General features: G+C 51.4%; 11 protein-coding genes and 1 pseudogene across 12 annotated transcripts, besides 1 other annotated feature; 7 read left to right on the top strand and 5 right to left on the bottom strand.

Moving 5' to 3' along the window:
• Positions 1 to 1,395: 1,395 nt before the first annotated feature.
• Positions 1,396 to 2,643, top strand: NCS57_00314900 (uncharacterized protein; the record flags this gene model as incomplete). Its single annotated transcript, XM_053053159.1, has 4 exons — positions 1,396 to 1,745; positions 1,795 to 1,847; positions 1,900 to 1,990; positions 2,040 to 2,643. 4 exons carry the CDS (start codon positions 1,396 to 1,398, stop codon positions 2,641 to 2,643), a joined length of 1,098 nt encoding a protein of 365 aa, XP_052918405.1.
• Positions 2,644 to 2,765: 122 nt separating this feature from the next.
• On the bottom strand, positions 2,766 to 3,690 carry NCS57_00314800 (annotated as a pseudogene). Its single transcript has 2 exons — positions 3,489 to 3,690; positions 2,766 to 3,439 (listed from the first exon to the last, which is right to left on the bottom strand).
• Positions 2,766 to 3,690: a sequence feature.
• A 716-nt stretch (positions 3,691 to 4,406) lies between these two features.
• On the top strand, positions 4,407 to 5,127 carry NCS57_00314700 (N-acetyltransferase domain-containing protein; the record flags this gene model as incomplete). Its single annotated transcript, XM_053053158.1, has 2 exons — positions 4,407 to 4,830; positions 4,886 to 5,127. The coding sequence occupies 2 exons, from the start codon at positions 4,407 to 4,409 to the stop codon at positions 5,125 to 5,127; spliced, it is 666 nt and encodes a 221-aa protein (XP_052918404.1).
• A 3,923-nt stretch (positions 5,128 to 9,050) lies between these two features.
• NCS57_00314600 (uncharacterized protein) lies at positions 9,051 to 9,956 on the top strand (the record flags this gene model as incomplete). Its single annotated transcript, XM_053053157.1, has 2 exons — positions 9,051 to 9,322; positions 9,380 to 9,956. 2 exons carry the CDS (start codon positions 9,051 to 9,053, stop codon positions 9,954 to 9,956), a joined length of 849 nt encoding a protein of 282 aa, XP_052918403.1.
• A 1,590-nt stretch (positions 9,957 to 11,546) lies between these two features.
• On the top strand, positions 11,547 to 12,079 carry NCS57_00314500 (uncharacterized protein; the record flags this gene model as incomplete). The annotated part of the gene is made up of 2 exons (XM_053053156.1): positions 11,547 to 11,952; positions 12,012 to 12,079. The coding sequence occupies 2 exons, from the start codon at positions 11,547 to 11,549 to the stop codon at positions 12,077 to 12,079; spliced, it is 474 nt and encodes a 157-aa protein (XP_052918402.1).
• Positions 12,080 to 12,265: 186 nt separating this feature from the next.
• NCS57_00314400 (Amidohydro-rel domain-containing protein) lies at positions 12,266 to 13,835 on the bottom strand (the record flags this gene model as incomplete). The annotated part of the gene is made up of 3 exons (XM_053053155.1): positions 12,266 to 13,347; positions 13,393 to 13,524; positions 13,571 to 13,835. 3 exons carry the CDS (start codon positions 13,833 to 13,835, stop codon positions 12,266 to 12,268), a joined length of 1,479 nt encoding a protein of 492 aa, XP_052918401.1.
• A 451-nt stretch (positions 13,836 to 14,286) lies between these two features.
• Positions 14,287 to 15,478, top strand: NCS57_00314300 (3Beta-HSD domain-containing protein; the record flags this gene model as incomplete). Its single annotated transcript, XM_053053154.1, has 3 exons — positions 14,287 to 14,378; positions 14,430 to 14,670; positions 14,723 to 15,478. Exons 1-3 carry the CDS (start codon positions 14,326 to 14,328, stop codon positions 15,476 to 15,478), a joined length of 1,050 nt encoding a protein of 349 aa, XP_052918400.1. The 5' UTR covers positions 14,287 to 14,325.
• Positions 15,479 to 15,848: 370 nt separating this feature from the next.
• Positions 15,849 to 16,758, top strand: NCS57_00314200 (uncharacterized protein; the record flags this gene model as incomplete). Its single annotated transcript, XM_053053153.1, has 2 exons — positions 15,849 to 16,343; positions 16,396 to 16,758. 2 exons carry the CDS (start codon positions 15,849 to 15,851, stop codon positions 16,756 to 16,758), a joined length of 858 nt encoding a protein of 285 aa, XP_052918399.1.
• A 112-nt stretch (positions 16,759 to 16,870) lies between these two features.
• On the bottom strand, positions 16,871 to 19,182 carry NCS57_00314100 (uncharacterized protein; the record flags this gene model as incomplete). The annotated part of the gene is made up of 3 exons (XM_053053152.1): positions 16,871 to 17,264; positions 17,359 to 18,787; positions 19,101 to 19,182. The coding sequence occupies 3 exons, from the start codon at positions 19,180 to 19,182 to the stop codon at positions 16,871 to 16,873; spliced, it is 1,905 nt and encodes a 634-aa protein (XP_052918398.1).
• Positions 19,183 to 20,152: 970 nt separating this feature from the next.
• On the top strand, positions 20,153 to 21,133 carry NCS57_00314000 (SGL domain-containing protein; the record flags this gene model as incomplete). The annotated part of the gene is made up of 1 exon (XM_053053151.1): positions 20,153 to 21,133. One exon carries the CDS (start codon positions 20,153 to 20,155, stop codon positions 21,131 to 21,133), a length of 981 nt encoding a protein of 326 aa, XP_052918397.1.
• Positions 21,134 to 21,428: 295 nt separating this feature from the next.
• NCS57_00313900 (uncharacterized protein) lies at positions 21,429 to 23,745 on the bottom strand (the record flags this gene model as incomplete). The annotated part of the gene is made up of 3 exons (XM_053053150.1): positions 21,429 to 22,266; positions 22,313 to 23,008; positions 23,063 to 23,745. The coding sequence occupies 3 exons, from the start codon at positions 23,743 to 23,745 to the stop codon at positions 21,429 to 21,431; spliced, it is 2,217 nt and encodes a 738-aa protein (XP_052918396.1).
• Positions 23,746 to 24,288: 543 nt separating this feature from the next.
• On the bottom strand, positions 24,289 to 26,775 carry NCS57_00313800 (HET domain-containing protein; the record flags this gene model as incomplete). The annotated part of the gene is made up of 2 exons (XM_053053149.1): positions 24,289 to 26,102; positions 26,166 to 26,775. The coding sequence occupies 2 exons, from the start codon at positions 26,773 to 26,775 to the stop codon at positions 24,289 to 24,291; spliced, it is 2,424 nt and encodes an 807-aa protein (XP_052918395.1).
• Positions 26,776 to 26,807: the final 32 nt, after the last annotated feature.

Genomic DNA, 26,807 nt, shown 5'->3' with positions numbered 1-26,807 from the left:
TAGCCGTTCAGGTGGTTGCATTCAGGCGGCGAGTTGCTGGAAGGGGCCTGAGAGAGTTGCTAGCGTAGGCTGTTTGGAGGGCGCCTGGTGCTGCACAGCCATGAGAGAGCGATAAGGCTGAGGTGGACTCGGATGCATCAGAGCGATAAGATAACAGCCAGTTTGGCTGCATAAAGCGGCATAAGGTGCATAAAATATTAGCATTGAGATGAATCCCTTTGAGCTCCCGCCCAACCCCGGCTCGACCCCATTGCAGAGGCGAAGTTGCTTGAGCGGTACTACCGCTTCATCAGTAAACTCAAAAGACTCGAGTTTCATTAGGTATAGTCGGTTGATGTTTGTCCAGGCCAGACCTTGGGGCGCCCACCCATGAACCCCGCGCGTCAGTATAACTGTCTTTGTTGCGAACCCGAACCTTCTGGCGTGTCCGCCTTTGGTCTGGGGCCTTTCTTGTGGTGATCGAGATGGGTTCCCAAAACAACACCTCAGGAACCATGGCACATGAGGCCAGTCGCATGTGGCAAGTCTTCTGATTTTTGCCGCCCAACATGCAGTATTGACAATAACACAGATTGGCACGGACCCGGGCCAAAGAAGTCACCCTCTTGTCATCTATGTCAGTATTGATTTGCGGCGAATTGTTGTTTGTTCTTGGCTACCCTACGCCTCTACCCTCATCGTTATTGGACGAGCTGCAGTACCAACCCGCTCATTTGAATCGCCTTCTGGATATAAGGCCATGATGGATTTGTGGATAGCAAGGGTATCGTTTCAGAGGTTGTCTGTTCTCAACAGGAATAGTATGCAGTGAAATCAACGGTCCAATCGCACTCAGCTTTCTGTCTGGCAACAAAACCATGCCTTGACTCCTCCCCACCTACCAACCTAGGTATTGTAGATTCTGGGTTCTGACAGCTTGTGATAAGCAAGAAGGCTTTATGGTTGCCAGCCGATAAGCAATCGAGATACCAATGCCAACGATAATCGTCAGAATTAGCCCCGATCGGCGACCAGCACGGTATGCCACCCTCTTCTCCCAAAACTCACCGGCTGCGGGCCCGTTTCTGAAGCCCGTCCCGGCCAACCGTCCTAAAGCCCAATCCATCGACAAACACGTCTCCCCTGATAAGTCGCTCTGGGCTATAATGGCAACATCTGCACTATCCATCCTCAAGACACATCTTCCCCATCTGACTCATCCACTCGCTGTTCAACATCCCCCAAAGACGTCAGATTGCCCCACCTTGACGACACTTGAAGCCTCCATCACGACTACGGATTTGTCATCCCCAAGACGCCTATACTCGGCTCCCACCGCCGACTTGATCTCACTCAAAGGCCGCATTGAACCCGGTTAATCTAGATTCGATCTTTCATCTGCCCAGATCCGCGACCATGACGCTTATCAAGACCCTCACCAACAAGACCCTCAAGGGTCACAAGGCCGTCATCTTCACGACGGTGCCGGCGCCGCAGTCGCAGCTCGACCGCATCCAGAAGCAGTTTCCTGATCTCAAGATTATAACTCGGCTTCAGCCATGGGGTGCTCCTCTGGACCCGGATTTCAAAGAGGAGGAGTGGAAGGATACGACTGTGCTGCTGACTGCCACCATTCTTCCCATCAGGGAGCAGGCGCCTCATCTTCAATATGTTCAGTTGACCAGTGCGGGCGCGAACCATATTGTTGATAGGCCCCTCTTTTCCGGGACGAATATCCCCTTTTCCACGGCTAATGGAGTCCATGGGTAAGAAACCCTCGATTGCACCACGCTGGCAGAAACTAATCTCTCCCAGACCTCAGATCGCTGAATGGATTGTCAGCACTTTCCTGACGTTCCAGCATCACCGTAAGCATATTGCAGCTTTAACTTACTAGATTTTAGACTAACATATCCACAGTCAAGGATTATTGGAAGCTCCAGGAGGAGGCCAAGTGGAAGAGACTCCACCAGAACCCTGAAGATGCCGAAGACACTGTCGGGAAGCGGATGTACGATCAACCCCTGCTTTTGGAAACTACAAAACTAATCATCTTGAAGAGGCATCCTGGGCTACGGTAGTATTGGCCGTCAAACCGCCCGTGTGGCCAAGGCCTTGGGCATGGATGTTCACGCCTACACCCTTCACCCCCGTCCAACTCCCGAGTCGCGCAGGGACGACTCGTACTCACCCGAAGGACTTGGTGACCCCGAGGGCGCGTTCCCCAGCAAGTGGTTTTCTGGCGGCTCCAAGGAGGACATCCATGCTTTCCTGGGCTCTGACCTCGACCTCCTTGTTATCGCCACGCCCCTCACAGCAAAGACAAAGAACCTGATCGCCAAGCCTGAGTTTCAAGTTCTCAGCAAGAAGAGGACGTTTGTCACCAACATTGCACGTGGACCCATCGTCAACACTGACGATTTGATCGAGGCGCTCAACACGGGGGTTATTCGGGGTGCTGCGTTGGATGTCACGGATCCGGAGCCTCTGCCTGATGGTCATCCTCTTTGGAGTGCCAAGAACATCACCATTACTCCTCACATCAGCGCTGCATCGGCGGCGTATTACTATAGACTTTTGGATATTTTCAGATTGAATCTTGAGAGGTTGAGTCAAGGGAGGGAGGATCTGATTAACAAGGTCAACCGCAAGGAGGGATACTGAGGGCAAGTCTTTAAGAAAGGGCATACAAAAAGAACATGGGGTATGGTTTTAGTCTCTATAAGGGTTCGAAATGTATTTCTGCCTCTTGCTCACCGTGTGCAATCTATCGCCTACCCTTAGCGCTATCGTCTATTCATCCAAGCCAACTCGTTTCTATCCGCTGTTGAAAAATCCGTACTATGAACCTTGTTCCCCTGCCCTTGAGACAACAAGCGGCCAGGGTGGAAAATAAGAAACGCCACCATAACACCAAGCATGAGCGACGCATCCATCACATACAGCATGGCCTCGTTCTCGCTGATGAAGCCGTGAAAGCCTTGGACAAACTCGATGGCCCTGACTAGGTTGCGTATCCAGATGGCGATGACGGAAACACCCAGCATCCAGACGTAGGGCTTCCAAATCCCAGCGAACAGGGTCTCCTGGCATGCCTTCTTGTAGAACCTGAAAACCAAGTAAAAGTATATCGCCAACACAAACAGTTGGAACAATAGGCCTCCCAGGACGACTTTATCTCCGATCTTCATGATCTTGATGCTGCCTGTAACTTGTACCAGCGAGCCTCCAATTTGTGTGCAGAATGCGATAATATCGGTCAAAATGAATAGGGAAGTCGGACTGCATTTTCGCTTCGGTTGGCCAAGGAGGACTTGTTTGTATCTCCCGAGTGTGACGTAGAGGGTGGCGCATATGAAAACGGGGGCGACGAGGATAAGCATGAGCTGAAGCATGAAGGGCTTGGGGGAGTTCGGGTTGCTGCCTGCCCAGGCTCTGCCATAGTAACCGAATGTTTCACCTGCAGATAATCAGAGACGGTTTTGTCATGTAAGTGGATCAAGACTCACAGATGCCACCCAGCACCATTGGGATGAAGTAGTTGGTCTTGTAACGCTTAACACCGGCGATATGAATTATCGTAACAACAGCAAAGAGGGCCATAAAGATGAAACCAGCCGCTTTGGAGGGCGTATAAGGATAGTAAAGGACCTTGCCATCCTCAAACTGAACGAGGCCCATCTTGTTGTTGGTCTTGAAGGAGGAAGTCTTGGCTAGCGAAGGAAAATAAGGAAAGTCTGTCAACAGAGCAACACGACGGGGTTTTATTCCACAAGTGGCATATGTCATCGGTGCTATTTTGAATGGGACTGACCTTAAGACAGCCAATTGCCTGTTTTACGGGTTCGATACGTTTAATGTTGTCGCAAGTGAAGCGCAGGGACCCGGAACCGCGTGTCAGGCGAAGCGTGATTGGCAACACTCTCAAGTATAAATACGAAAATTAAAATACGAAAGCGCAAATTATGCCACCGCCTAGCGCTTGAATCTTCGCTGGCGGAACAGTGGCGTTGGCAATCGCTGGTAGGGTTGATTGTCTCACTTTAAGTTGTGCTCTCATCTTCGTTGTCGGATTGGCCAGGTTCGTCAAGCAAAGGACAGGCGACATACGAGCACACAGAGCAAAGGCTCCTAAACTTGTTCTCAACTGTGTCATCTACCTATCTTTACTTAACTCTAATCAAAGATCCCGATATACAGATACTACGAGTAAGCAGTAATGTGTCAACATTTAGAGAGATATTGATTAATCATCTTCTTAAATATTCAGTTACTCCTCTAATAGTCATCTAACATGGTTATGAACTCGCGGTCCGGGAGCAGTTCTACTTCCGAGGGGTTTCTTTTCCCCGCCTTGCGCGATTACCCGTCACATCCCGTTTCGACGCCGATCTCGGCAACTATCAAGACTCACCGAATTCAACAACATGACGCTACGACTTCGAATTGCCACAGAGAGCGATCTCGACGCTGTCTCTGACGTTGCGACGGCATCATTCAACCCAGAAACTGATGCCATCTCGGCCCACCTCTTCCCTCCTCACCTGAAGCCCCCGGGAGAGGCTTATGCTCATGCGGCAAGGCCGTGGAGACTTGCGCGAAAAACGGATAGATTCCGTTCCCAACGAACTACCCTGATAGTCGCGGTTGATGAGGAACTATCCGGTAAAGTCGTAGGCTTCGCACTATGGGAGAAGCCAGTACGGGGTGAGGAGCATGGAAAACCAGAGGCCGCGCCCATCAAACCTCCCTGCGCAACACTAGATCATGCCGCCTTTGATGAAATGAAGAGAGTTCTCGGCGAAGATCACGCAAAGCGTTTCGGGGAAAAGGGATCTCACAACGTGTGGCGTGAGTTCTCAATTTCTCAACCTCCAGCCCAGCGTAAACTAACTGACCATTATAGATCTCGAAATGCTTGGAGTTGACCCCAGCCAACAACGAAGAGGCATTGGTAAAATGCTTTTGCAAGGGGCCTTTGAAGAAGCCGACAAGTTTGGGGAAGAATGTTATCTGGTTGCTACGCCCGCGGGACTTCCGCTATATCGAGGGGCTGGATTTGAGGAGGTTGGTGTGCTGAAGTTGTTTGGTGTTCCGCATACATCAATGATCAGGAAGAGCCAGAAGATCAAACCTGTGGATAGCTAAAAGGGACTGACGGTGATGGCGGCTAGCTGCGTCAACCTTGCTTCATGGCGGCTCCTCTTCCTCGGTAGACAAACTTAATCGCCATTTTCGGCCCATCTGAGATGGTAGATCAGATACAAGTAAAGATGACACGTTTCTCCGTGATCAAATAGAGATAAAAGACTTCCCGCCCTCCTCGTAACCTGCCTGTTCCCAATAAACACCGAACGTCCTTGTACAACACAGCAGCAACATATCCTGGTGCAAGCTCCCCTTCGAGCTCCGATATGATATTCTGACTCGTCTTGCCGAGGCTGAATCCCACAATGGAAAATCGGTCTCGCACTAGAACTCCCTCAGCACCGCCATTTACGAAAACCTATGTTCAGCCGCACAAGTCAAGATCGCGCTATAGGCCAGATAGTTATCATCACCAGACATGGAGCCGGCGCGAGTCCACCCCTGCGGGGTCTGGAACGTCAACAGAAACAGAACAACGTCGCCTTCACGGAGGCTATATGTGCCCTATTTGGCCAACTAGCCACGTAGAGAAGAGATGACGTCCACCGTGAGGGCATAGCTTTGGAGATTATTGCAGACTCCATGAGCTACTGGCAGAAGACTGTGGCAAAGGTCCAGAGACGCACCAACCCTGTGGTCATATATGCCGGCGATGGATGGGAATTCAAACCCACGACTATTCCCCCTTGGATGTGGGAAAAGTGCCTTGACGCTGCCAAGTCCGACTTTCACTTTTCACTTGAACTGGACTTTCAAGATGCCCGTCGCCTACCAAGAGTGCAAGCCATCACCAGCCTTCTCATCTCACAAAGGAGTGTCCGCCACTTTGAGCCTGGAGGAATAAGCGAAATCATCTGCTGTCTCCCAGCTCTCACGGCGTTTCATTGGGAGGTCAGACGGCGCGCGCACTGGAAGATGAAGCATGGATTTGACGAGGACCTTTCAAAGGCCATATCGACCTGGCCGTCATCTTTGAACGACATTCGAATTACTCAACTACAACACCTCAGAAGTCACCCAAGGCCTAGCCCGTATCTCGCTGAACTTGGGTTAGGTCTGGCCTGCCGATGCCGACACCTGACGCGCCTCTCTATGAACTATAGTATTGACGCCTTTGAATTCTTCAGGGCCATGGACCAAGAATGCTATGGCCTACAACATCTAGTTCTACGGTCGGAGCGGATGATTATCGATGAACTGCCTGGACTAAACAACCACTTAAGTAGCATGGCAGTCGAAGCGGTGCAGCGAATGCCTAAGCTAAGGTTCTTGGCCCTATACAGTACCAACAGATCTCACGTTGGGTACTTTAACTATGAAATGATGGAGGAAATGCCAATGCTGAGTATCAGGTGTAGCTGGCCGTTTGAGGTAGCTGAAAAGTGTCTGGAATCTTGGAAGGCCGTTTTGAAAGGTGATGGGAATGGCTCCGCCAAATGGTGTATTGAGCAGTTACCTATACGGAGAGTTAGGTTCCTTGTAGCAATGATTTCAAGGCGAAATTAATGATTTACTTATCATAGCCTTGATTTCTTTGTTGGGTGTTCGTGGAGGAGCTGTCTAGAGTGCACCAAGTCGAGGCTCGTCCAGCAACACGGTCTTGACACCAATCTGGAAGCCGTCGTGCAAAAACAGATTGGGCCCGGTTAGCTCAATCGGTAGAGCGTGAGACTCTTATCTTGCGCATCTAAGTGCAAGAGAGTACGCGATCTCAAGGTTGCGGGTTCGACCCCCGCATCGGGCTTTTCCTATAAAAACACGCATCTTTTTTGCTGGTCGTATCTCTTTTTGTCCTTGTAGGCTGTCTGCTACACTTCTGTGATATCATTATCTTTTTATTCCCTTGATCTGCACATATCTAATAGAGAACTGCTGAAAACAGTGTCAGTCTCTGCAAACACCCCTCACAAATCGCTCGAGGCCGTGCTTGCGTAGGTAGGGAGTTACAGCGCCTCACCTCGTGTGTAGTTCGGGCCATTGGACAAGAGGTCTGATTTCTTCCTATCATCGGACACATGATTAGCATTAGAAAAGCGTTGATAGGTGTACCGTGACAACGGCTGCGAAGTGTATTGACCCCCTTGATCCATGGGATTCATGCACGTCGCCAAGAACTGTTGACAACGCCCGACGTAGACGTGGATGTAGGCTTATTCTAGCCACACGCATGAAGTGGGCGGTGTATCGTAGCTAGCATCCAGTATCTCGAGGCTTGTGTAAATCTGCTGCGGCTCAGCAGCCAAGATATCACCATACGTGGCTCGCTGGCGGCAGTCAGGTTTCGTGTCACCAGTGGCTGAAAGCTGCAGCCAGGCACCCCGTAGGCAGAACAGCATTCGTGTGCTACCTGTCAGCCTCGGAATGCGCCGTAACCCGACGGACCTGCCTGTTTGCCGAAATCAGGCTGTGGTCGGCGAGGCGTCCTTCACAGCACCTTTAGTACTCATGGAGGGGTGAATCAGGCTGAGTGTAAATTCCAAATCGCTTTTACATTCATCGCAATTGCGAGTAACGGAATTCTCAATTTGAACGCAATTGCGAATTACAGAGAGGTTGATAGAGAGATGATGGCCTCCATATGGCGAGAGGACAACCTCGGTCATGTTTTGGTAGGCAGAAACGACCATGTTTACACTATCTTTGCTCTATTTCCCAGAAAACCTCCCGATTTCGAACGATTCAATACCCAACACAGCCCTTGTACACCCTTTTCAATTCCCTTGACCCGAGTCAGCCTTTTGTCCGGTGCCGTTTTGTCTGTTGGCATAGCCGGTACTCGCGCATAACACCGTTGCTCCGCCCCTGACGCCATGTCCCGAAGATGAGAATGAGATTGTTTGCAAGCGCAGACGATACCTAACCGCCCCTTGCATTGCCTCCCATATCCTGGTTCATCTCGTTATCGATGGCTTGGACAGAAACCCTGGGGCCCTGGCCCTTGTGGTCCAGTTTGACCTCGAGGGCCCTCAGCTGGGCGTTCATTTCTTCGACTCGATCGTGGACTGTCGGGGCGTCGATGCCCATGGCTAAGCGGCCATGAACAGTTGATGGGCCGCCAGTCTTCAGGAGTCGGCGCAGCAATAACTGTGTCGGAGCCGAGGCCATGTTCACTGGAGTCGCTCTCGGGGTTCTTTGCACTGCATTTCTAGTCAGTGCTCTGGAGAGACGCCTCAACCGATGGCCAAGGAAGTGACTAACATTTCTTTGTGGTTTTTTCTTCTGTTCTTTGCGGGTGCTAGGTGCAACGCTATCTCGGTGTGCACAAGTGCAGGCAACCATAAGCTTCGGACTCGGGATGAATGATGAGAAGGCGGGTCACAAAGGTAGGTCAGCGACAGTTTTATGAGCCCGCTAGTCACGACTGAATGGATGAGGGACGCATCTCATGCGCACTCACCATACTCGCCGGTCGAGGAGAAACTGAGACAAGAAAGATACAGTTCACTTCACAGCCACCCTCACACCAAGCACAACATGCTAGCCACTATTGGGTGCTCCAAGTCTCCGAGGGGGAATCAGACAAGGATGCATCATGCTCGGGCGAGCTCCCCGGAGCCGAGGAATGCCGCTATTGGATCTTACTACTGCACCGGCATGCGTGCCTCGTCGACATCTCGCCCGGCTTCTGAGGCAGATGCACAGCAGCGTCGCATCGGTCGACACGGAAGCTGTCAATACATCGCAGCTATCGATTCTCATGCCCTGGTCGGGACTATGATTGACGATGAGCCGACGCTAGGGCTTTCTTGGCCGCTCAAGGCAGCGATGAGAGGTTGACACGAACCGCGTCATCTGGAGCTGCAAGCAAGGATGTCACCAGTGTCAGCCAACTGGCACCTGCCAACTCACCTTATCCACTTGAGGCTCTGCTCGGACATGGCTCCTTCCCCGCGCTGCAGTTTCCTTAGAGACTCCTCACTCGGATGGAGCCGATTCTGGGGCCTCCCTCGAACTGCAGTGTGGAGGGCAACTTGGACTCTGTATCAACATCCTTCGCCAGCATCACACGTTCAACTTCCGCCATCACCAACCATCACTTCCCATCAGTTTATCTACCCGTGTTGTCGAATACTCTTGTTCGTCTCCAAACAGCCGCCAAAATGCCTGGATACCGACTTGCCTGCCCTTTCAGTGGCGGTGGACTTACCAAAAGCCACTACTGTGAAGATGGCTCAATCCACATGGATAAACTGAGGTTTGAAATACCGCTACATTGGCAGGGGACTGTATTCTTGCTAACTTCCACTGATAGAAGTCACCTCAGATATTTTCACACATGCAACTGTCCCGACCCCTCCGTAGGTGCCAAACCGCGACACGTGTCCAAAGAACTTGTCGACCGCATGATCGCCATCTCTTACGACAAACAATTCTCAAAGATGGACCGATGGGCGAAGATGTACCAAGCAGCTTTTCCTACCCACAGAAGAGTTCCGGGCCCATGTGTGCCCCGTGTCCGCCACACCCTGAGTCTTGCTCAACATCCTGGGTCCGAGTTCAAGAACGCCATGATACGTCGCTTGGTCCGAGGCGAACGATGGAGTGCAGAAAAAGCAAACAAAGACTTGCAGACCTTTCTGAACCGTTTGCCGCTCTTTTACGACGTACTCAGCCACCCCGAGGTTTGGAGGCGGGGCACATCCTCGGCCAGCGATGAGTCTGGTGATGAAGTTGATGAACCATCCACGACGCAGCCCGTGGAAGTCGCAGAACCCCTAACCTATGAGGAACCCGATCTTTCTATTCAACAAGATGACGGAGACACCGATGAAAAGCCCGATGCCCAGGCCGAACAAGAGACTCCCCCTTCAGCTCCAACGTCAAGTTAGATAGTTGCGCACCTGTTGGAGTCGGAGCCAGGGCCGAATGAGGCTCATTACAACCATCACCAGAGATCAAACACAGTTTGAGCGTCTAGATCAGCGTGTGGGGAGATGCCCCAACTATTGGGCAACATGGGTGATTCATAGCTAGTTGCCCTCCTGAGCATGTATACTAGAGCAGCGTTGATCAATTTACGTGGGTTGAATTCTTCCCCACAGATATGCGGATGTGACATTCCCGAGTGTGTTCAATGATTGTCAAACAAGTAGCTATGGTCGAGGCTTAATCTGTTTATATGCAGTAGTCCAGTTTAGGTTGAAGTTCGACGAAATAGGCTCCATGAGTACGTGGACAGGGTGCATGACGGATCATACCGGCACAGCTATGCTGGATACTACCTTGGCGAGCGAGACGTCAGAAGGCGGGCTTGGTGACACCCCGGATTCCGTCACGTTGGATCTTGCGGTGGCTTGAACGCACAGCGATGTGAGGTTGTTCACATTCGGTCGATTCTAGGACGGGTAGTGGAATCTAACGGTGTGCCACTACCGATAGTTCAAGACCTCCCCGTAAACAGCCAGTCAAAAGCGCACAGTGACTCACTACGGGAATGAAACATGCATCCGTCCGCGTCTGGAACAAGTGGCTTGTGCCCGACTCGAGAAAGCTGTTGGATAATACCAGCTGGACAAGGCGCGCGTTGAGAAGATGACGGTGGCTGTGGGAATTACAGTACAAATGTGCGAGAGAAAAGAGAAAACGGTGCCAAGGAAGGAAGGGGCTTGGCTCTTACGGTGACGAGTGTGCCAAGACGGTCCAGACCGGATCTTGAGCAGGGTTGTGTTGGTGTTGTTGGATGGCTTCATGGAGTTGAACGAGAGCGAGATGGAGAGAGCTGTTGGTCTTCGATGGTCGTGAGACTGAACAACATCAAGGACAGGTCCCTGATATTTATTAACTCTGTATCAGTTGGATCTCTCATCGCCAGGCTGAGGCCGCAGACGGCGTTGGTGACGCTTCTCAAACCCCTGCAATCCATCTGTCAATCTCATTTGTTCGTGCGTACCAGGTTCTTCTGCTAGCCTTGATTGGCTATTTTCAGCATCACAGGCCCTTTTGTCAGCGATGAAACAGGGCTTGGGGTCAACATCCATGTCAACGTCCACTGTTATCCTGAGCATTTCCCCCAACTCTGCTGCCATTCATTACTTGGCGACAGAAAACGAAGGGTCGTACGTGACTTTAAATACACCAACCAACAGATCCGGCCGTTCCCTAATTCAGTTATCGCCGAATCACTGTTACTCTCTCTTTGATGCGTGTGTCGTCGGCGCGCTTGTCAAAAGATGTCATCCTGGTGCGACTCCGCCACCATCTCGTCTTTGAACCCCTGTAAGATGGAGATCGACCAATCTATACGGGTTATCCAATGCTTGCCAAAGCTTGAATCCTTCATCGCATGACTGTGCCGGGCGGAGTCTGACGGATGAGGCATTGCTGCGAGTGACTGCGCGAGTATAAATGCTCCGGGAATGCCGGATTCTTGGGTGCTCGTCATATTCGCTTCGTTCTGTACGCCTCTAACAATTTTCGAGATGAAGTTCATTACTGTGCTGGCTCTTTTGTTGCCAGTGGTCTACGCCCTGCCGTATTCCAGCGACTGGACCCCTAAAGTCACCAAGGTTCTCAGGGTGGAGAGAGTGGAGGATTCCCACGACCAAGTTGTTTTCGGGCTAGAAGAGGCGTCTCAATCGAACACACACGACCAGATCACGCAGCGACCAGTTCCCGGTCTTACAAGCCGACTTCTATTGTTTCTTTCGCGGATATTCGACGACTTTACCGAGAGGATACGGATTGTTTTGGGGGGAGATGGCCCGGACGTCGCCTATGACAATGACGGGGTTCGATACGAGGTTTCGACACGCTGCGATGAAAACAACAGACGCGTCCGAGTTTTGCGGATAAAAAGCAAAGGACAGCCTGCCACATACCGCGTGTGTAAGTTTTTCCTGGAGTATTGCGTGCTGCATCGTGTTACGGTAGCTGACTGATGGCAGATCCGCTATCAGGCGAGGACGGCGGAGAATATTGTAGAAGATGGCGGGAAAAGTATCCGGAAGCATGATTGGCCTCACTCTTTATGTTTTCTAATGCGATGGTTATTTAATGCCTTACAGAGAAATTGACGCGTTGGCTTGGTCGAATTGAATTATCATGGTGTATGCGTGTATTGGAAGAATATCCCACGGTGAATGGCTGAATGACGGTGAATCGAATCCGGATAGTGACAAGGAAGGTTCCTTGCTAGGTCCTATTTGACATTGATCATCTTGGCAACCTGATCGCCTACCTTTCGAGTATCATACCCTGACATCTTCTTCACTAACCGCTTCTGGATCTTCAAAGTCCTTTGTGCGACCTCGGGCCACGTCAACTCCTTACTCCCTTTGACAAACCCTCCATCCTTCCACTCAAACTGTTTCACACAGCGCAACTTTCCGTCGAGCTTCCGTACCCGTCCATCTATAATGACAGTGTCGATATCTCCGATGCCGGAGTGAAATACGATCGCGCCAATCGGGTCCTGCTGGGCGGCTCCAAACATGGCGGGACTCATGGCGTTGATAACAGTTAGATCGGCTTTTTTGCCCACTGCAATACTGCCAATGTCATGTTCCATGCCCAACGCTCTAGCGCCTTGGATTGTGCCCATGTTGTACACCTCTTCGACCTTGTGGAAGACGTCATCGGGTAGTTTGCCTTTCATGAGGTGCTGCTTGCTATCTAGGCCGCGAGCAAACTGCAGGCCCACACGCATCTCGTTAACTATGCTCGAGCTGGTTGCGCAGTGACAGTCAATACCGAGAGAGCAGAGCCTGTCCATTCCAGGCAAGTCATCGCGGAAGCAAACCGACGGGCCAACGGCCATGGATTGTTCTGTGCTGGGTGTAACAGACACATAGGCGTTTGCTTCTCGTAACAGTTTTGCATCTTGCGGCCGGATACTTCCGCCATGCGCAAACACAACCCTTTCGTCAAGAAGATCATAGTTCTTGAGCAGAGCTGGCACGCCGATGGACATGTCACCCTTGAAAATGTTGCAGTGAGATGTGATGACGCTTGCCCCAAGTGAACGGGCTTTTTTGAACAGCCCTGTAACTGTGTCTTTCGGGAGGAAGTAGTAATCGAAGCCGAAACCTAGCTTGACTCGAGAGGTCTTCTCGTTTAGAGGGCTAGACTTTGACAGCTCTTCGAATGTGTCCATGGCCCAATCTGCCACTGGCTTATCATCGAACTTGAGTTGTGGCTCATGCTGGTCAAGACGGACTGTTGGGGTGTACGCGAAGATGGATCGGATTCCCGAGGAGATGGTCCCAGCTATGGCATGCTTGCCTTGAACTGGTTAGAAGGACATTGGGATTAGACACGAAGACTCACTGTGCTCTCGGCTCCAGTTGAGGTGTGCATGGTCAAGCACCGTCGTCGTGCCCGCATCAATGGCCTCCATACACCCAGCTAGGTTTCCCCAGAAGCCATGTTCAGCCGTAAAATACTTGCTGGCCACAGTTCCTGAATAGTTTAGCACATGCCTAGCGGTTGTTAACAGAGCGCTCACTGATTCCTAAGTATTGCGAAAAAGTGCAATCGGCAAAGAGTCCTTTTAGAGGGGCCTGCCACACATGGTGATGCGTGTCGATGAAGCCAGGCGATATGAGCTTGTCAGTGCAGTCGATAATGTCGGCGTCACTTGGAGGCTCGATTTCTGGTTCGATTTTGGAGATGCGATCGCCTTGGATCAAAATGTCTGCTTTTCGAGCGGTGACCTTGTCGTTCTCCCCATGGAGCAGGACTATGCCTCCGCTGAGCAGGAGATAACCCATGGTGATTCACAAAGAGATGTAAGATGAGGTCAGTGGGCATGGAATGAGCCTGGAATTTTAACGGCGAGTGCCATCTTGGTCGCTGATCATCATTATGTCATTCCGTTTTTAGTTCAAGCTTTAATAGCCGTTTCCGGGCGATCTGAGTAAGAAGGTCGTCCGCATGCTTACGCCGAAACTGGACGACGAACCTAGGGCTGGAGAGATCATATTTACTCGATTCGAAATACGATGCGCTCTGAAGTAGGGAAGGCTGTGTTCAGATCGCTGCTTGGCTGGATGGTTCCCTCAACGGAGGGCAGGAGTGAGCCCGTATGATGAAAGGACTGACGAAATGTTTGATATATGATGGTAGCTTGTATCATCATACGATATGAGCGTCTGAATGGTTGGTAGTTGAAGGATCGGATCGGAGAAGTCTCCGAGAGGAGATCCACCCCCAATGCGTGGGGGTTGGGATGCCTTAGAGCGACCTCAAAGCTTCAAATCGATGCAGCACTTAAGATTCTATAGAACATCGCCCAATATGCCTTCGGAGCCCCAGTAAGTCCCAGATGGATACTTTCTTCGTTATTGGCTGACGATATACGGTAGCAAGTTTGTCCTCGTCACGGGCGCCACTGGCTTCATCGGCGCCCATGTTGTCGACACTTTACTGGAACGCGGCATTAAAGTCCGTGGGGCGACAAGGTCGATAGAGAAGGGAAATGAAATGATCAAGGCTCGACCTCAGCATGCTTCAAACCTCGAGTTTGTCCAGATCCAGGATTTCGAGAACCCTGGTGGATTGGAAGAGGCCGTCAAAGGCGCTGATGGTGTCATCCATGTTGCCAGCGTTCGTTGTCTCATGAACTTTTTCTAGGTGAACGCAGCTGACTGGCTTATAGCCGTTTACCTATGACACGACCGATAATGAAAAGGAATTGATAATTCCTGCCATTAATGGCGTTCGAGCAATCCTGGAAGCCTGCACCACAAACCCTGCAATCTCCCGCTTGGTCATCACCTCCTCATTTGCTTCAGTCGTCGACATCACACGACAAGGCCCATATGCGTACACGAGCAAAGATTGGAATCCACTCACTTACGAAGAAGCCATTGCTCCCACAAGCGATGCGGTGGTAGCCTACCGAGGCTCCAAGAAGTTTGCAGAGCTTGAAGCGTGGAAGTTTGTCGAAGAGCGCAAGCCACACTTTGACATTGTTACTCTTTGTCCTCCAATGACGTTTGGGCCTGTTGTTCATCCAATTTCAGGCATTGAAAAACTCAACGAATCTAATGCGGTGCTTTGGTCCGTTGCGAAAGGAGCCTCTCCTCTGCCGGTGTCAAGGGTACCGTTTTGGATCGACGTCCGCGATCTTGCGACTGCCCATGTTCAGGCCCTCCTAGTGAAGGATGCTGGAGGAAAGCGATTCACGCCGACTGCGCCTGAAAAGTTCTCCTATGGACTGGCAGCACAGCTGATGGTGGAGGAGTTTCCTCAGTTGAAGGATGTTATCAAGCTGGAAGAACAAGTTATCGACGAAAGTAAGAGTCTGGACGGAGAAACCGCCAGGAGAGAACTTGGATACGAATATCGCACATTTCGCCAGACCGTCAAGGATTTCATCTCTCAGGCCACCGCCTTGGACAATAGCAGATAACCGTTACCCACGAAAATGCAATGACTTGCACGCCAACGATGATACCATAGTTGACTATCTGATTTGATAGGAGAATCATCTCTTCTACTAGTAGGACTCTGAGCTATGTCTAGTTATACATTTTAATCTGCAAGAAGGATTTCGAGATCAGGCTCTGGCTAGTGAAGTATCTTGGCAGCCGCTGCTTTTGCGAACCGTTGGTGCGAACCATTATGCAGACCAGTTCTGCCTTGTTTGAGCATCTGAAACTCTCCAAGCCATAAAAGACGCGTGGCCCTGGAGGGAAATTGTGAATATTTCTTGAACATATGAACCAATTCTTCCCAGTCCCAGACCTCTCAGTAAGACCTAGGGTTCGTGAGACACAGAAATGCCGACTCCTACTCTTGACAGTGCCTCGGATAACATACCGCCATGCCCTGATGAGGCCACGGACGAACCGAGTCACGAGACTGATCAACATTCAATGCCTCGTCTTCTCTACGACGCCCAAAACGCTGCGGCGACCCTATGGGCTCGTTGCTACGGTGCCTCTCAAAGATCGATCAGTTTCTTGTTCCAAGCTACGAAAGCTCCCCGCTCTGATTTCTCACTGTCAACTTTATCTGCCATGGCTGAATCTTCGGCGAGTGTCACTTCAGACACGGCAGCTGAGAACGGACCTGGCTGGTCGGATCGTCCAAGGAGGAAGCTTTCCGTTGAAGCGATCGCAATCACCGGCTGCGTAGTGGCATTCCTCAGCTTGATTGTTACCATCGTTGCTCTGCTCCCGAGCTTTAAAGGAGAGGAATTGGCCATAGCGCAGCTCAAACTGGCCGTCTGGACAGCCTCAAACGAGTACCTCCAGCAGTGCAAAGACCAGTCGGTATGAAATTTCCTCTCGTTTTTAGCATTCGGCTGGCTAATGCTGTGAACAGAAGAACGGTTTCATCTCACCAGACTGCGAGGAGGCGATGAAACGTCCCGCAAAACCGCCGCCTAGTGTCTATGTCTCCGCGAACTACGGCTATAGCGGGTGTTGGCTGAAGGTGTTACTGATCGACCAAAAGTCGAGGATGATGGAACAAAAGAATCTTTTGGACCTAAGGAAGATGATCTCGGTTCCAGAGTACGGTGGTGGAGAGGCTCTAATTCTGATCAAAATCGCCATGGCGAGCGCTTACATCGTGATGCTACTACTCCCTTTCCTATTGATCCTTGTCGAATCCAAGCGGAACGGCGGGAAGAAGCGATGTTCAGAGTCGGGTCGTCGGTGTCGTCGCGGCGAGGGAGGGGAGTAAGCTCTTGCGGCGTTTTGCGGCATTCAGTGTGAATGTTTCTATGTGTGGATGATTGTTCTTGGATACTTTCTGCCTGTAGATAGTGCTAGCCACCGGCTCCTAACCACTACCTCTAAGCACAATCGCCTTGAGTTTCATTGGTGGCGTTGACAGCGACGAGTCTGTTCCCCCTTAGCCTCACATGTACTTCCTTTGCCGTTTTCTCCAGCTCATTTATCGGCCCTAAGCCGTCTCCCACCACGCCCCGATACTCGTTGTCGAGTGCAACCAAGGCCGCCAGGGAAGAATCCTTGAGGTCACAAACCATGTCGTAGCTCTCTCGGTCTGATGTCTGGTTGCTCTTCTGAGCGGCGATCGTCAGGACTAAGACGGTGGCCGCAAGAACAAGCTCGAAGGCGAGAAACGAAAGCCACCCCCATCGGATTTGTACATATGTTTCTGCTTCCCAAGCCTTCCCAGTAATGTTGAAGCCGTGTTCCGTGTAATTGAGTTCGGCTCGGCGTATTCTAGCATCAGAAGCAGCGCCCAAGGGTTAGTGTATGGTCCGGATCGACATCAATAAGGACTCAGAGAGTTGACTAGATTCGAGTATCGACTTACACTGAAGATAACGCCGTCGCGACATTCAGATAAATGTTGTTGAGACTGCTGTAGCGAGCGGTATGGTCAAGCAATTTTTGCGGGTGAAAGAGTACAGCAGACCAGAGACTTCCTATAAAGTCCGAGGGCGTCATACTCATAGTGATGGGTTTTGACAAATCCTCATCCTCATACTTAGCCATTACCCAACTCGTCAGGCTTTGTCTTAGTCTCAATGCCGTAAGCTCCATAGAGAAATAATTTGCACTGAAGGCTTCCGGCTTTGAGCCTGGACACGGAGAATCCTCCCCTGGGCTTTGCAGAACGAGCGTCTCGTTGTATCGCTCTGAGTTCTCCTCACATATACCTGACGGGCCATACAGAGACTGTGGACAGTTGACGTCCATAAAGGGGCTGTCTTCTGGCTCCATGGGTATGGCGATCGAGCTTACCATGTGAGTCTCATCGGCGCCCGCCTGGACTTTGGTGTCGTACGACTGGACGCAAAGATGGAATAGGACCTCCCAGGCCTCGTGCCAAAACGTATCTCCTCGCTTTAAATATCCATCCTCTGTAATGAAATCATCCTCTGTGGAGAATGTATCATTGTAGACTGGGGTGGTGAAAATCAGAGCGAATGAAGCTATTCTCGTCCGTAGCAAATTCATGTCGTTACGAAACCCAAAACTTTCGTTTCCGACCAACATATCGGTACATAAAGAGATTGAATCCAAGTGCATCATGTAAAAGTGCTCAGAAAGGGATGCCTTCCAGATCTTCATCCCAGGAGGCTGTATCATCTCCTTGAGAAGTTCGAGGTCCGATGGAGGAATGTCCGCTGATTCTAGATCCTTAAAGGTCTCGATTTTCAGATGCGAGGATATGTTGGCTAGCTTTACGCAGACCCCCAGTGTGCTGTACTTGTCAAATGTGCAATTACCAGTCGAGCAGAAAGCTTCGAGGGGCGGCATTGGGTTGTTGAATAAGGAATTGTCTGAGGCTATTGCAATTTGAACAGCCTTGCTTGTCGCGTGAGTCAAGGAATCAACCGGTGTCTCGATTTTCCGGATGGCTCTGGCATAGGCACCGCTAGGAACTTCGCGATCTCTGATGGGGTAGTTGATAGCCAGCTGCGTGACCGGGGACGTCAACGTGCTTGTGATGACAATGACGGCTCCGAGAGAGATGAAGCTCTTCAAGTGCGCCCTCCACAACAACATGAAGGAACCACGCAGTCCTCTGCTAGCCTGGTCGATGATATGGAAGTCATAAATGGGCCGGTCTTGAAGGAACCAACTCCATTTCATCTGGCTGATGGCGGTAGAAACGGGGAGCATGAAGGTCGCCTTGATCAGAGTTGTGAAGAAGGCGAGGAACGAGTTTAGTGTGATGCTTAGAGGCCAGTCGGGTAAGCCCCTCTGGTCGAAATGGGCGAGTACGACGATGATTACTGGCCCAGTCATGTTAGCGACAGCATCGGGGGCAGATTCTGAACTTGGACTTGCAGATGAAACATGAGCAGCTCAGTAATAGAGAGGCCGCCTCCAAGGTCCAAACTTTGAAAAGAGACCTGGCTTTTGCCGGAACCGAACTGCGCGAAGCACTTGGAGGAACACAAGTCGTGGACGAAAGGCTAGCTGACGATTTCGTCGGCAGAATGAATGGCTCTAGTTCTGCTGATTGCTGGATCTGGTCCGGGGACAGTATCCTGGGTAGCGGTTCTCCATTACTGGCTCGACTCTCTTGCACCTGCTCGCTCTTACCTGGTACCGTGTGCGTTTCGCTCTCTAGTGGCATTGTCGGCTGCTGCCCATCGCTGGTAGCTGGCGTCTGAGGCTGGTCCATACCGTTAGCCAAGAGTTAGAGTTTGAACTAGGTTGAAGAAGAGCAAAATGGTAAAGAGTAGTAAAGCGGGGAAGGGCGAAAGCACATTGATAAAACTGCAGGTTCATGGCAGTGTCGAGGCCAGCTCCTGCAGCCACCGTCTCATGCAGCCCGTTTGACCACTTGTTAGGCATTCTTCAGTTCAGCTGTCTTGAAGTGGCCAACCATCGTGCTCCTGTGTGAACGCCATTCACATTGCCAAGAGATGACTGCCAATTAGAGGGAGCAAACCCACAGCCTGGTTGTATACAAGCCGTAAGTACACACACCATAGCCTCATTTTCTAAATTGTCTCGACTGTCTCTCCCGAAATAGACCTAGCAGACACTGTGGTGACACTGTTCATGCTGAGTACTGCATTGACAGGAACCGGGCAAACACGCTTCCTGATTTTGATGTAGAATTTTCTGGAGCAGGACAACACCCAAACAGGTTGATAGGGAGCACAAACCCGTTTGCCAATCCCACCCACCTTTGACAAAGATGTATAGCAAACACAAGAGCAAGAGGCAAGATCGGGTTCATGCAGATCCCCACAAAGAAGTAAGCTGACATATCGGAAGGCCCCTGACTAATGTGCCAACTCCGTGGAGTTTGCGCCATGGCCAATTCTCGCGATTAAGCGATAAACTCCGCAACTAAAGGCATCAACTGTGGGGTGAGCTCGTGCATGAGCTCTTAAGCTTAACCCTTTTCTGACCTCAGGGGGTTCGACCGTGAAACATAGATGGAGGCGGAGTTAAGCAAGGGGATAGGCCCGGGGCGTGAGTCGAAAAATCGTAAGCATGCTCCGTGGACAAAATACTCGGAGCGAACTGAGGGCGGAAGTCTGGTGTATAAGTTGGGGGAGGTATAACAACTTTCTCAAAACAGCATCACTCACCAGCACTAGACATCTCAATCTTGTCAAAGACTCAAATAATCAATCACTATGCGCCCTACGCTTTCAGCAGTTTTCGCCAGTGTTATCACTGGCATCTCAGCGTCTCCGATCACCCCTAACACAAGCTCCCAGTCTCGTGTCCGGCAGCTGGTTGAGCTTCCGGGCGTGTTTGTCGAAAACCTCGCCGTCAGACCTAACGGAAACCTCATTCTCAATACCATCAGCCAGGGCCAGATCTACTCTCTAGATCCTTCTCAGAAGAATCCAGAGGCCCATGTCGTCGCCAGCATTGAAGGTGTCAACGCACTCACTGGAATCACTCCCGTGGGCAAGGATGTGTATGCTGTAGCTGGCAGCAACCTCGACACGGACGCGGCTCAGTTCCACAATGGATCCATGAAGATTGCGCTCGTCAATTTTGAGAAGTGTGGAAAATCTGCTGGCGAAACGGCTTCTGTCAAGGTCATCATTGAAGGGACGGACATCGGTCCTGTGAATGGCCTCACCACCCTTCCCCGTCACCAGCACATCGTTCTCGGCGCAGACTCCACAAGGGGAAAGATTGTACGCATAGACACGGCAAAGCGCACTGCGGAGGATATTTTCCAAGATGATCTGCTGGCGCCTGTACCCGACCCTTCATTCCCTCTGGGTGTCAATGGCATCAAGATCTTCAAGAACCATCTCTACTTCACCAACACGGCCCGGCGGATCTTTGGACGAGTCAAGATTGACCAGTTTGGCAACAAAGTCGGAAACGTGGAAATAATTGCCCAACTTCCCGCAGGTTCAGCCGCCGCACCAGACGACTTTACCATGGACAAGCACGGCAACGCTTACGTCGCGTTCTGGACAAACTCGCTTGTCAAGATTACTCCAGATGGGGAGCGAGTCACGATTTTGGAAGGTGTGCTTGCAAGCCCTACTAGCTCGGCCTTTAGCAAGGATGGGCGGAGTGTCTACGTCGGCACCGCAGGTCGGGGTTCTGAGACCGTGTCTGGTGGACAGGTAGTCGAGGTTCGGCTCTAGATGTACTGATCTGGGACTACCTACTTTGGTTTGACTCAGTCACGGGGTAGAGGGGAGCATCTTGATATAAAGGGACCCGGAGAGGTGATAGTAGCAAGAGGCTAACCGCCTTTGAGAATACTCTAGAGGACTGGTAATCATTACACGTCTCCTTGATCATCAAATATTACGTCCACCTGCCTTCCAATATCTCCAGTCCACTGACGGCAATCCCCATGCTACTCTCCGACGAACTGAATGAGACCCTAAGCTTTCCTGAGCTCTGTATCATCTAGCCACGAAGGCGTGTCTCCCTTTAGAAAAATCCTGGAACCGTGTCCTTGCATGTTTCCTTCTCCCCGACAGCAATGCAATAAGACATCTCAAGGTACCCTCGAGCAACCTGGCACAGCTCGGGAGCAAAGCCCCCGTATGCCTGGTAGAGCTGAAGGAAAGCCCATGGCAGATGGCAAGTCGTGATGCCCCATCGCTTCACCTCAAGCTTTGGTCGGGTTGACTTCTTGCCGGGAGGACACGCGATGATGATACAGCCCAAAGCTTCCAGACCCTTGACAATCATTTCGATGGCCGCCTTTGGCTGGTTCATCTCCACGAGATGGCAACCTAGTCCGATACGGTGCTGCGAGAGCTCCAGTCGAGGGGCGTCAGGCTCCTTTCCGACGTAGGTGTGTTCAAGGTTGTGGAGTAGCTGGCGAGCCTTAGTGACTTGGGAGAACTTGGTGTTGCGCAGGAGACGCTTCAAGTCCTGGTCGATCGCCCGACGCTTCTGAAGGACCGTGTCGCACGTGGCCTTTCTCTCCAAGCAAAGTTCGCATTCGCACTTGAATCCCCAGCTAGAGAGACCCTTCTGAACATCCTGGTACGATTCCAACGGCTCAGGGGAGCGATAGACGAAAAGAAGCTCCGTGTTGGCGGGAAGGTCCTTGGTAGCTCGGATGATCTGCATATCACCGATGAAAGAGCGACGGCAGTTGTCGACGCAGGAGTGGTTGAGCTTGGAGGCGAGCAGCCAGATTCCACATGTTCCAAAGGTTCTGTCTTCGCCACTCTGGGAGATCGACATCTTGAACGAAGCGCGGCTGGTTCGGGGACTGGCGAAGGAGTTGAGGGTCATGATCCGCTCGACCAGAAAGCTGACTTGTCGTTAGCGATTATTCCTTGTTGCTGAGTGCAACTTACGAGTCGACGACGGGAGCTCCATCACATTCAGTAACTGTGACAGGCTTGTAATCTCCATGGTGCAGATCCAGGAATGCACGAGACGACTCTGGGCTGTGGAATAGCTTCTGCACGATCTGCGATAAGAGGGTTGCTTGACCACCAACAATCATTCGCTGTGTCTCCAAGTTCATCAAAAGGTTGGTTGAATCGTCATCTTCGTGAATATGGCTGTACGCGAATGCCTTCTCACAGAGAAGCAAGTCTCCAGCAGAGACGGCCTTGGTGGTGAATAGCCCTTGACCGCGGCCGGGAGACGAGCGTACTTCCACGGGAGCGGAGAAGTCGGCACAGTCGATGAGTGGAGGATCCTTTCTCGCCTGCTTGTACATCTGGCTGAAGGAGTACTCGCCCTTCTGCTGTTCGTTCAGTCTAGCCTTGACACGCTTCATCTCTGGGCCGACGGCTTTGTTGTCCGGGTACGACTCTGCGAGGAGCTGGAGTTTGACCATGCACTGATCAAAGTCTCTGAGGTCGTACAGCGCTCGAGCTTCGCGGAACAGCGACTTCTCAGTTGGGGCAGCGGGATCGTGACCCTGGATGGCATCTGACAGCGCCTTCTCAGGTCGGCCAAGCTTGAGGTTCGTCAGGGAACGGTTCAAGGAAGCAAGTCGCTCTTCTTCGGGTGCCTTTGCCACTCGGATAGCTGTCGAGTACCTAGCACAAGGTCAGCATCATGCTCTGCGTGGAGGGGAGTTCTGGGGGTCATACAGTCGCTGTGCCGCTGCCCAGTTCTGATTCTGCACAGCATGGTTGCCCTGTGTGCGAATATCCGTGCTATCACTGTTCAAGCTGGCACCGGATTTCTTCCATTGCGAGGGAATACGTTCATCGCCCGCGCTCAGCCAGACAATGTCGCCAAGGTGATCAACTCTCACAGAGTAACGACCCTTTGTAGTCTGCTTGTAGTAGGGCTCCTTGACGATGCAGATTATGCCAGGTGCAAGGATCTCGGTCTGTGGAACCAGGGCTTCGTCGGGCAGTTGGTAGAGCTGCAGCAACACCGCCGTTCCATGCTCGTCCTCAGCGAGAGCTACAACGCCTAACAGTCGATCAGGCTGGGTGAGTACGCGCATGGTAACCTTCTTCCCGCGGTGATGAGTCTCGAGTCTCATCTCTGTAATCTTGATTGGCTCGAGATCCTGAGCGGGGACGATGCAGGGCAGATAGGAAGGGGGGATCTGGGTGGCGGTGACCAAGGCCTTTGTCTGATCCTTATTTGGACGGGTCAACGAGGCCTGCATCTGCCTGGTGTAGTCGGCGATGGCTTGCTCCCGGGAAGGGTGATCTGTTACCATCTCGCCCTTTCTCTGGATCGCCTTTGCCGCAGCATCTTGGACCTTGTTCATGAACGCGATGAACACGGCACTCTCTGACACGTCTTTGGTATCCATCTTGGCGGTTAGTGACAGATGACGGAAAGCAACCAGTGACCTGAAAATATGGGGAGGATTTCGAAGATTCCAAGCCTCGGTGGGCGAGCGAGGCTAAGGTCAAAGAAAGAAAACAGCTCCCGTCTGGCGAGCAGTGCCAGGCATCAACAATCGGGGCCAGCCTCCTGCATCGCCAGTGATGAATAGCCCCAAAACCAAGTGCTTGTTTGTCACGAAGAAACAGCAATGCTCAAACCAGCTGCATACACGTAACAATAGTTGCCGCCAGCAAACAGCGCTGTGGTACACGTCGACAATTCGAACAAACGCCAATGGAGGAGCTTTGAGACGTTTGTATTCACTTTCTAGACCTTTGTTGGATATCATCACAGCTTACTTGCAGACAGAGGTGATGTACTCCGGCTGTAGCAGCAGGCAAGGCGCACAAGTTAATGATGGGCTGTTGGTTTAAACACAATGTCTTCGCACGCAAGATGATATGCTACACTGATTAGAAACAAAACTCAAACACGCCAGAAGCGATCTCCCATCTTTAGTCCGGTCTCAAACCAAATCAATCTGTTGCCAATCCAAGTTCATCTTTTCCAACTCTTCCACGCCCAAGTTCATCAAGCCGTCGACAAAGCTCGGCCCAACGACCGTGTACGCATCTGCCTGAGCACTGTCGCTTTGCCGCCGAAGAACCATTGGGACAGCAACCCCTTTGACGAGAGCGATCAAGTCTCCTTCAAGCATGGTTTCGGGCCCTGAGCCGAGCGTTCCATTGCTGCATAAGAATAAGCCTCGTTTGCCTGCTAGGTTATTGCACGCATGGAAGATGAAGGCGAGACACGCCTGCTCGTCAGCCATGTCTTTGAGGGTTGCTCGAGTAGCTGGCACAATCCCGGCCATGGTTTCCAACTGGTTCTTAAGTTTTCCACTGTGTCGTTTCATGGTCGTATACACTTTGTTGAAAGCATGCTGTGCATCTGTATCCATACTGGTAAGGTCGGTGCGATACCCATTAAGTGCGCTTAGAACGCCCAGGGGTATCGATTCATACACACCGTCTACAAGTACATCTCCTCTGACTCTCATGACCCATCGAAATAGTACTTGAGCGTTGTGAAGAAAGTTCTCTTCCATTCCAGGTATCATATTTCCCGCAGAATCAACTTCGGCACTGCGGAATGGTACTGTGCAGTGCGTCACGGTGTGAAGGAATGCTGCGTGTACCGAAAGAGTGTTTCCGGAAATCGATATAGGCGCTGCCTCGCCTGGCTGTTGTGGTGCTTGGATGGCATCGTATATGTAGGAAGACGAGAGCCAACTCCTCTGAGCAACGGTACTCCAGTCAGGAACCCAACTGGGAGCGTCAGGAAGATGGGAGCCGCTGTCGATCAGCAGACTGATAAAAGACGAGTCCCATTCTATCAACCCGGTAAGAGAATCTCGGTAGATTTCTCCTGTTAACTTTCTGTAGTCGGGGGTTGGTTGATGGATACCCAGCCGCTTGAAGATGGCGCCAGCGGCAAACACCCGGTCTTCCTTCAGGCTACACTCGCGCTCTCTCATAGCTCGTATAAGTCCAACAAGATGGTCCCGCTGCTCAGAGTTCTTGGGCTGACTGATACAGGTGAACTTATGCCACGACGGTTGAATCTTGGGCAGGTAGGTCGGTATTAGCCAAATACCAATGCATCCCATGACGCCAAGCTTTACCAACCAGACACAGGCATCCCATAATATATAGAATACCCCGGATCTCCATTGCGTGTTGTTTGACCACACCTCGATCATCTTTGCGAGGAAGCCCAGAAACAAGAAAATGACCCAGTGGAGATTATTGGCAGACGATCTCGCTTGGTGTTGGATCCGATACATGTCCAGTTTTTGCCAATACTCTCGAACGGAGCAGTCCTCCTTGAAGCCCCCTGCCTTGTCCAGCACCTCGCGAAATCGGTCCCCGTTCCAACAACATGGACGAGGAAGAACCTGCCAGATATTGCACAGCGACATCCATTTCTGTACAGGCCACAGACACGCAGTCTCGGCACGAGTCCCACGTAGAGGGCGAAACCTGGACGTGTCTTTAAGGCTCATGAGGTCGTTGATCCAGGCGATTGCTTGTTGCCACTCCTGCCAAGAAACGTGTTCTTGGCCGAAAACCAAGATGGGGTTAGAGGCCAAAGCGCTCTCTTGGAAAGTCCAAGACCTTCGCAGCCAGGCTTGATCAACAAGTTCCAGAAGAGAGTCCCAGTCGTAGTTGAACCGATATGGATAGAGGGGTCCCATGAAATACCAGATAACTCGTAGCGTAAAATCCACCCAGACCCGGTCGACGTTGACCTGTGGCAAGGGGGGAAGCTTGGCAGGGACTATAGATAGGCAGTCAGCACCTTGGTACACAAAATAGAGTATGCTAGCAAGGGGTTACGTGCGCCAACGGTCTTCATTGCTGAAACCCTTGAAAAACGTCATTGAGCGGATGGTTTTGTAAAGCTGGGTCTGCTCTTGGGAGGCCGTCATCAGTCTGTTCCCACTGTTCCATGGAATACCCGCAGGAAACAAGCGATATTGAGATACAAACTTGACATAATCTAGGGCCTTCTTTATTTTGACAGTGCTAGGCCCCAGCCAAATGTAGGCCACCTCAGCCCAGATATAGATCTCGCCCATGAGCGGTATTTGGGCGGCCTTCTCGTCGTCATCCATTTGGTTGATGCAGATAGCATCAACCCAGATGGTAAAACTACCAATGGCTTCTCGCAGAGAGGACAAGGCCTCGAAGCAAGAATCTGTGACCTTGACTTCGTATCCATTGCAGTTGATTGATTTGCCCGAGGCCTTGCCCCAGACGTATGAGAGAGCGGTAAACTTGGGGGAGTCCTTGAGATTAACAATCCTCAGGGAGCCAGTCAGGCTCTCATTGGCGGTTGAGCTCTTTGCCGGAATGTCGAGAACCCGGATGAACTGGGCGTCGCGTGGAATTGGTAGAGAGTCGTAGAGCTGAGCTGCTTTAGACCCGGGGTCTTGACTTGGATCGCTCATGCTCGTCGCAGTGAAGTGTCCGAGAAAGATGA

Source organism: Fusarium keratoplasticum, chromosome 2 (assembly GCF_025433545.1).
Source record: "Fusarium keratoplasticum isolate Fu6.1 chromosome 2, whole genome shotgun sequence".
Classification (NCBI taxonomy): domain Eukaryota; kingdom Fungi; phylum Ascomycota; class Sordariomycetes; order Hypocreales; family Nectriaceae; genus Fusarium; species Fusarium keratoplasticum.
Note: the sequence above shows the minus strand (reverse complement) of the source record. Positions and strands in the feature narration are given on the sequence as shown.